Source organism: Xyrauchen texanus, chromosome 33 (assembly GCF_025860055.1).
Source record: "Xyrauchen texanus isolate HMW12.3.18 chromosome 33, RBS_HiC_50CHRs, whole genome shotgun sequence".
NCBI lineage: Eukaryota > Metazoa > Chordata > Actinopteri > Cypriniformes > Catostomidae > Xyrauchen > Xyrauchen texanus.
The window spans coordinates 10,492,105-10,501,619 of NC_068308.1; the positions used below are offsets into that span (position 1 = coordinate 10,492,105).

The 9,515-nt window shown below is 38.1% G+C and overlaps 1 protein-coding gene across 2 annotated transcripts in view; it reads left to right on the top strand.

The window, feature by feature from the left end:
* LOC127626915 (TBC1 domain family member 12-like) overlaps nucleotides 1–9,367 on the top strand; it is a 35,475-nt gene extending 26,108 nt beyond the window's left edge. For both annotated transcript variants that reach the window (XM_052103040.1, XM_052103041.1), the window contains 4 exons: nucleotides 1,874–2,002; nucleotides 6,324–6,433; nucleotides 6,542–6,800; nucleotides 7,642–9,367. In XM_052103040.1, coding sequence (XP_051959000.1) covers nucleotides 1,874–2,002; nucleotides 6,324–6,433; nucleotides 6,542–6,800; nucleotides 7,642–7,698 — 555 coding nt within the window. In that variant the 3' untranslated portion in view covers nucleotides 7,699–9,367. The remainder of the gene's footprint in view (nucleotides 1–1,873; nucleotides 2,003–6,323; nucleotides 6,434–6,541; nucleotides 6,801–7,641) is intronic.
* Nucleotides 9,368–9,515: the final 148 nt, after the last annotated feature.

The following is a 9,515-nucleotide window of genomic DNA, read 5'->3' on the forward strand; positions in this document are numbered from 1 at the left end:
TTATGAAGTTCAGATTTTTTTTTTTCAAATTGTAATAATAATTTTTCATGTTATTAATGTCCTGACTATACATTGTGATCAGTTGAATGCCACCTTGGTTAATAAAAGTACCAATTACTTTCCATAACAAAATCTGTACATTATTTCAAACTATTGGCAGACAAAAGTTTGGATATACATTAGAGCTGTCAGAATTAACACATGCGATTAATTAAAATTAATATCACACTGTAGCTCTAGACTGGTTACCGACTGAAGCTAAGGGTTCAGGGTTCAACCTGGTCAGTACCTGGATGGGAGACCTCCTGGAAACTGCTGGAAGAGGTGTTCGTGAGGCCAGCAGGGGGTGCTCACCCCAGTGATGGGGACACTATACTATAAAAAGGCACCGTCTTTCGGATGAGACGTTAAACTGAGGTCCTGACTCTCAGTGGTCAATAAAAATCCCAGGGCGCTTCTCGTAAAGAGTAGGGGTGTAAAGAGTTGTACTGGCCAAATTCCCCACATTGACCCTTATCCATCATTGCCTCCTAATAGTCCCCATACATAATTGGCAGAAGTAGTCCAATCTCTCCTCTCCACTAACAGCTGTTGTGAGGTGAGTGTACTGGCGCACTATGGCTGCTGTCGCATCATCCAGGTGGATTCTGCACATAGTTGGTTGTTGAGGAGAGTCCCCTGTTCACTGTGTTAAGCGCTTTGAGTGTAGTATCAGAAAATAATTGCATTTAACACCTTTACTGTTAGTAATGTTTGAACACTGGTGTGAAGGGCGGAACCTTTGTAATGTGTCTGCCCGGGGTATTACACTGACTCACACTTCACAAACAGACACAGCACCAAAGCCCTTCTAACAAGATGAGCCAACAAGCTTTGCATAAAACAGCATAACGTGGCATTCCCATTGACATTCTATGGGCGGTACTGTCGTAATACTCTCCTATATGAGAGAGCTGCGGAGGTTGTTATCTCAGTAAATAAAAGAATCTCTGATAGCGCTTCCCTGTCAGTGATAAAATTATGGAGAAAGGAGCTCTTAGCGCTGTATGATGTACATAATAATCCCAGATGGGACTTGTAAGGTGCATTTGAATTACCACAGAAGCAACTCCATTCTTAACTATCACTAAAACGCAGAATGAGACGTTTTTGTCTGAAAGCACTTTTCATGTTGAGTTCAAAGTGGCCCTGACACGAATCATGCACGCAGCTTCATGATTGCTCTAACAAAGCGGATAGCCACAGTCTACCAGCAGATTAAGATTGTGGAGGATGAGAGTATAAGAGATTTAGTGCCCATTATAATGATTATGCAACCTATGGGGAATCTAGTTCTTTCAATTAGTCAAACTGCCTCAGACTATGGGAAACATTTAATGTTACTCTAATCGGTGCTATTTAAGTACATTTCTTGTGGAAGGCTTTTTTTGGAAAATGTAAATAAAGCATTATATTGTTACATATTGTTTTGTTTTCTTTCCTTAGATGGAAATAAATGCATTTTGACTAGAAAATAACATGCATATAGTGTAAAACTTTTAAGTTTTAATTGCTGTGATGGTAGGAAAATGCTTATTTTTATTACAAAATTTACATATGTGTCAAGGAGATGATTAATTGATGTTTTTTTTTTAATACATTTTTAACGCATTCTTTTTTAATCATATTAATCACACAAAAGGTACATGTTTATTTGACAGCTCTAATTAAAATAATTAATTAAATTACTAAAAGCATTATTGTTATTATTATTCTACATAATTGTTGTAGATAAGAATTCTGAAAGCTTTACCTTTCTTAATTCAATCAGGTTTTTCTCATGAGATCATGTTCTCATGAGAGTGGCTGTAAAATGACTTTGTTTTGACTTCAGGTTCAGGGCATGTCCTTTATCGCTGCTGTGCTGATTCTCAATCTGGAGGAGGCCGACGCTTTTATTGCCTTTGCCAATCTCCTCAACAAACCCTGCCAGATGGCTTTTTTCAGAGTGGACCATGAGCTGGTATGGTCTCTTCACCTGCATGATTTTACAAATGGCCTGTTTGATTTAGATTACATTTGAAAGTCAATATGAAATCATAATTTAACATGTGTATGTTATTCCAGAGGAAACAAAATTAGGCTGTCTATTGTTTTATTTGAATTAACTACAAGGTATGCCAATTAATTAATTGCAAATGTAAATATTTGCTAAGAAAGTCCCTCAAATAACAGTAATTCCATACATAATGATGAATTATAAATAGTTATATTTAAATAATTATAAATAAAATGTATATAATATAAAAAATTATTATTCATATTATTGAAATGCATGACATTATTGTGGTGAATGAGTAAAACATTGATAAGGCAATACAAAAATTGACTTTAGAATCCAATATATTGTTATTTCCATATAATTGAACAGTTCACATCTAACCATTTTGCAATTTAATCTGTAAATCTGTCTGAGAAATATTTATTAGAAAGGATTATCTAAGGATGCGTCAATGTACACCTGCGTCAGACAGATGCTTTTAAAGCATCTCACTTTGGTTGCATCCCCTCATAAACCTACTGAATTTAGGTTGCTGTGTCAGCGTAGTTTGAATCTTAGAAAAACACTTCTTAAAATCCATGCTTTCGAATTTGCATTCCATCAAGCAGTGTTTGAACGCAAGAACGTTCTCATCTTTTGCTGTCTGCTGTTGGTAAGTGTGGTTTGCTCTCTGACTTTCAAAATGAGGAAGGATAAATCATAAATGATTCATCTTAAGGAGACAGTAACATGAAAAGTGCTGCATTACAAAGTTTCCATTGCATTAGAAGGATCTAGCCAAGTCAGAGTTTAGATTTCAAGATTTTGTATTTATTTTTGTGTATGGTCAAGTGGAAATTTGTGTCTTTAGCCATATTTTGAAGACAGAGTGGGAGTCTGCTTCATGGATGGAGTTGAGAAGTTCGCTCCACTATCAATGTACAGTGAAGCCGAAAATCGGCAAAGTAATTTAGTGCATCTTTGTGTTGATATCACTAGGAACTGCTCATTTGCAGACTGCAGCCTTCTGGTGGGGATGTAGCTCTGTAGGAAACATTTTAGGTAAGCTGGTGCAGACCCAGTTACTGTTCTGTGTGCTAGCATCAGAGCCTTGAACTTCATACGTACAGCAACCGACAGCCAGTGTAGGTAGACATGGAGATGTGTTGCCTTTGTTGAGAGCAGAATGCATTCAGTATCATTTGCAGAGGCCTAATTGCTCATGCAGGAAGGCCGGCTATGGCATTACTATAAAGAGATCTGGTTGGTGAAATTGAGTTGGTTGCCTATGGTATCCCTACATTTCTGACCGTTTTGGATGGTCTTTTTGTAGAGGAACCTCAGCTGAACTGTGATGTTGTGCTCAACAGCAGGATTGGGTGGAAAGACGAAGAGCTCTGTATTCACTAGGATGAGTTGAAGGTGGTATTCCTTCATCCAGACTGAGATGTCTGAAAAGCAGGCTGAGATTCAAAAAGAAACTGTGGGGTCGTCAGGCAGGAAAGATAAGTAGAACTGTGTGTCATTGGCATAGCAGTGGTAAGATAACACTTATGATTGAAGGATGGGTCCCAATGTTGTTGTATATTTTAAGAAGAGAAGTGGGCCAAGCACTGAGCAGCTGATGTGACTTGGACACCCCATCTCCCCAGGATTCCTTGAAAGACCTACCTGAGAGATAGAACTTGACCAGCCTAGAACAGTTGCTGTGATGCCCTGAGTAGAGAGGATCTTATGTCAAAGGGTGCAGATAGGTCCAGCAGAGTAAGAATTGATGGGCCAGCTCTAGCCTGTCTCAACAATTCAGTGACAGACAGTAGGGCAGTCTCGTGGAATGTCCTTTAAAGCCTTACTGATTGTTGTATAGCAACTTGTTCTGTTTTTTTTGTTTGTTTTTTTTTTTTCATCTATGGGAGGAGAGAAACCGTTCTGTAATTTTCTATTTGTGTGGGGTTAAGCACAGATTTTTTAAGCAGTGGAGTTACTCAAGCCTGCTTCAACATGGTGGGAAAAGTACCTGTAAGTAAAGACGTGTTAATTATGTGTGTGAGGGCAGGTAGGATGGATGGAGAAATGGCTTGGAGAAGGTGTGAAGCAATAGGCTCAAGGGGGCAGGTGGTGGGGTTGTTGGAGAGGAGGAGTTTAGATTCCTCAGTGTCGGTTAGAGGAAAGAACAAAGAGAGTGAAGAGCTGCATACAGAAGATGGGTGTTTGAGAGGGTGTGGTGCAGAGAATGTACTGCTGATAGCTTTAACCTTATTAGTAAAAAAAAGTGGTGTAGACATCTGCTGTCAGCGAGGTGAAGGGGATGACAAATGAGTCATCCCCTTCAGTGGCAGTGAGTGTCTGTAGTGTTGAGACACTCCGATCTTGCACTGATAATAGGAAGTTTTTGCAGATGCAGTGTTATCGGAGAAGGAAGCAAGTAGAGACTGATACTTCCTCAGATCTGCAGGATTTTTAAATGTATGCCATATTCTCTCAGCCACCCTGAGATCAGTATGATGTTCACAAAGAACTTCAGAGAGCCAGGGCTTGGGGGGTGTCATGCATACTGGCGTGGAGGAGAGAGGACAGATGTTGTATAGACAGGTTGTTAAAGTTGAGTGTCTGTAGCAGTGTTAAAAGAGATTTAGCAAGGGAAGAGAGGTAGAGACAGCAGGTGGGTGAGAGAGAATGGAGGTTATGACTAAAGGACACCAGATGGGGAGATATGGTAGTCTAGATGGAATGTTAAGATTGTAATGTTAAATTGAACAAAGTAGGGATCAGAAACATGTAAAGGGGTAACAAGAACATTGTTAGCAGTACATTTACTTGTAAAAAAACCAGATCCAGCTGGTTGCCCGATCTGTGCGTTACAGTAGTGCATAGCCATTTCAGGTTGATCGAGGCCAGAAGAGTATGAAGTTTAGTGGCCTGGGTTCTTGTCTAGGTGTATGCTGAAATCTCAAAGAACCTCTAGTGGGCTGCCTTCTTTGGGGAAGGAGGATGGCAGTACATCCAGCTCCTCAAGGAAGTTAGCCAGCTTAACTAGAGGGCAAAATATTACTTTTTAGGTTGCGTTGTAGTTATAGCATGGAATTCAGAAGAGTTAATGTTGCATTGTGAGGAGAGTGGTGAAAATGTCCAGATGTTTGTAATGAGCAAACCTGTTCCCCATCCTCTACCGGTATGATGGTTTGAGAGAAGTTGTCGGAGAGTGCAAAGAGTGTTTCTGTATATTCTGGGCATATTTGCGTGTCTGTCAGAGTGAGGATGCTGAGTGTGGCAAAGGCTGGAATGAAGCCAGCTTTGTTTACTGCTGACTGGCAGTTTCAGAGTCCAGCCGAAAATGAGAGTGGAGCAGGTGATGATGTGCAAAGGGGCCATATGTTGCGTGTGCTGCGATGTGTCCTGCGTCTGAATCATGAAAATTGTCTGTAACAGATAACAGGGATGGGCTTTTGAGGGCATCATATGAGGAGTAGGCATAGAGGAAAGGAAAAGAAAAAACTAATGGAAAGCTGTACACGCCTTACTATTTAGCACAACAAAGCTAGAACAAATGGATAACCGAAACGTAGGGTCACGCGAGATAATTGCGTTTATTTTTTAATGTATACATTTTTTATATAATGTATCGCAGTGAATTAACAGATTAAAAAATTATACAAATTGTAATAACTTGCTCTGCCCCTGAAATAACTATTTATTCATTTATTTTTTGGCTGAAGTGGCCAAGTCCTCTAATTTGTTTTTAGAAATTACACTCTTCTCCTTTAAAGGTGCATTCAGTAACATTTTATTCTTTGTGCCATCTTGGACTTACACTGACATCTAGTGGCTTGGATGTAGCGTAATTTAAAATCAATAGTTTTCAGTTTCAGTTGCCATTGTAGAAATGTTGTATTCACAGTCAGCCATGATTACTTTAATCAATGAGTGAAAGTGTCAAATAACAGGATGGTTACTGAGATTAAGCGAGTAGTATTCGGCTGGTCATGTGATTCTAACATGGCAGCCCCCATTTGCGGACCCTCTCCATGTAGAATGAAACCGCTTTTATAAGGTTACTGATGAGACTGAAGTCTTCATTTTAATGTGAGTGGTCAAGTTGTCCTACATAAAGTTGAGTTCAACTTTTTTATTTGGAAAAAATGACAATGCAACTTTAAGCTTGTGTGTAAGAAGAAAACTGCATAATTGGTTGAGGGAATTTTCTTGCAGCCAATCAGTGATAGCATGCTGCTTTAGAATGAATTAAAAATGAATTTGTGAAGTTGTTTTAGGGTTTTTTACAAGTTTGTCTTTTGTTCTTTAGATGTTGAAGTACTTTGCAGCATTTGAGGTGTTCTTTGAGGAAAACCTCCCCAGACTTTTTAGTCACTTTAAGAGTTACAACCTCACCCCTGACCTGTACCTGATCGACTGGTGAGTTCACGAAGAGTCTGATGAGGACAAAAACATTGTACAAATGTTGATATAGAGCATTGTTGTTCAGGAGTCATGCTTCATCAATATTTGTGTGTGTGTGTAAAGGATCTTCACCCTGTACAGCAAGTCTCTGCCGTTAGACGTGGCGTGTCGGGTGTGGGACGTGTTCTGCAGAGACGGGGAGGAGTTCTTGTTCCGCACAGGGCTGGGAATCCTGCGGCTTTATGAGGAAGTGCTGCTGCAGATGGATTTCATCCACATAGCACAGTTCCTCACCAGACTGCCAGAGGACACACCCCCTGAACATCTCTTCAACTATATTGCCAACACCCAGATGATCTGCAGCAACAGGAAGTGGACACAGGTAAGTTGGATTTTTGTGAGAATTGTTTTGCTGTGTACATCTGGAAATTTGATCAAAATATATTTTCATGCTCCCGCTACATTTTGGCCCCTTCAGACATTCTTTTGCATACAGACGTTTAAGTTAATGGAATAGCTCCCCCAAAATTAATATTCTGTGGTTTATTTACTCTCATTCAACTCCCATATTTTCTGATGTGGAATACAAAAGGAGATGTTTTGAAGAATATTAACACAGCTTGTAACTATACAATGAAAGTGAATGGGGACTGATGCTTACAAGCTACAAATACAAAAAAGTATTTCATTCGACTAGTTTGCTATATTCCACTGCAGATATATGATGTGTTTGTGTGAAGAACAGACCTGGAATTCCCCTCCAGTGTAGCTCTTAAATCATGTTTGTGTCTGCATAAATGAAAAAATGGCACATAAAAACATGTTGTACCAGGTTTGATGTCAGCACCATTGGTTTTCGTGTTTTGTGACTGATCATATTGCAGCAAGTTTGTGCACATGAGATGTGAGCACAGGGCAAGATTACTTAGCAAGCAGTTCCCATTCACTTTTATCACATAGCGAGGATGTGTGTGAATATTTTGCCTTACATCTCCTTTTGTGTTCCACGTGAGAAAAAACATCAAAGGGGTTTGTAGCAACATGAGGCCGAGTAAGTGAAAAACGATCCCTTAAATTGACCATTTGAATTGAACATTTGATTATCGTTTGAGTATGGAATTAATCTGCATTTATCATTGTTGTGCTATTCCCAGAGGTAAAAAATAACGTAATTTTTTTAATTTGTAAATGAATGACTTATTTTGTCTTTCATTCATTATCAGGTGTTTATTGCCCTAACGAAGGATAAAGAAATGGAAAAAACAGCAGTCCTTCATTGAGAAACTCTTGACTCTTGTTGTTACTCACCAATTATAGCTTTCAAATTGACTTTAAAAGGGACAGTTCACCCAGAAATGAAAATGGTCTTATCATGGCACCCTCATGCCATCCCAGAAGTGGATGACTTTCTTTCTTCTGCTGAACACAAATAATGATTTTCAGAAGAATATCTCAGCTCTGTATCTCCAAACAATGCAAATGAATTTGACCAAAACTTTGAAGCTCCAAAAAGCACATAAAGGCAGCATAAGAGTAATCTGTAAAACTTCTGAAACGATCCAATCCATTTTGGGTGAGAACAGACCAAAATGTAGCTCCTTTTTCATGGTACATTTTCCCAAGGCACGGTCATGATTTCAATTTGATTACACTTCCTAGTGCTTGACGCATGCGCAGAGCGCTAGATGTCGCTAGGAAGTGGAATCGAGCTTGAACTCGTGATCACAAGGGAGACTGCTGATGTCGTGATTTTTTTTCTGTTTTCACCCTAAACCAATTGGATCGCTTCAGAATACATTAATTTATATGAATTACTTTTATGCTGCCTTTATGCTGCCTTTATATGCTTTTTGAAACTTCAAAGTTTGGGAATATTTTGAGAAATTCTTCTAAAAATCTTTGTGTTCTGCAGAAGTATAAAACGTCATACACATCTGGGAAGGCATGAGGGTGAGTTTAAGATGAGATAATTTTCATTTTTGGTCAAATAATCCTTTTAAAGCAAATGGATTGATTACAACAGAAGAATTGAAAAGGACTTATGCACCATGAAGAAGAAAATCAAAGTTGATTAAACTTTGTAACCATTGCAAGTATTACTGAAGTTTCAAAAATAATTTTATCATTCAGTGGAAATTGCATCCTTAAAATGAGAAAATACTCCACCAGCTTAGTCATGTACTGTATCTTGATACCAGCATCACTTTAATGCTTTGTCTTAAAACGTTTCTCTTTATTGAGACTCAAATATATCAAATATATCAAATGAACGACTGATGCATTTTAAGAAAACAATTTTATATGCTAAAGTTCTTGTTTTGAAGCATTTCATTCAGAGTCTGTTAATGCACTTGTGGTTTTAATATTTGATATTGACACTATTAGTAAACTAGGAGTCTGAGAATATGTGTAGAAATATGTGTAATGCAGTTAATATTGAGCCGAGCATATGCTGAAATAATGCATACAAGCATTTAAGACATCTTGCTGCTGCTTTTTGAAAGACAAAATACAACTATTGTATCTGTTGAGGTCAACATCCCACTGTGCAATTCTTTTAAAACGCTAATGTGTAGCTTAAACTAAATCTTACTAATGTGAGTGTGACAGTAAAGTGCAAAAGCTCTGTGAATAATGGATACCAAGATGTGTGTATGGCAGTTAGATTTAATAATACGATGTGTAATTATTTGTCTGTTTGTTTTTTTCTGTGCAATTATTTGACCAAATACTTTGTTTATCAGGGGATTTCACCCTAGTTGTGAATACTAAGTCTGGAAAGATTGTTTGATTTGGCTTTATATCATCAACTTGACAATACTTGATTTAAAAATGTAAACTGTATTATTAATTCTGGATTTGTTTTCTACACACTCCTGGTTTTATTGTACAGTTTTCATACTCAAGGATGAATTGTAAATAGATGACATGATACCATGACATTCAAAAGTGTAAATAAATTACTAAAATTGTGTTGTTTTTTATTTATTCACTGTGACAGAAACATGTCGCTTTCTCTTTATATCTAGCTAACGTCATTGTATTTGTGGTTTGTTCGAACAGATCAGAGTTTTTCGTATCGTATGATTTTCTCCAG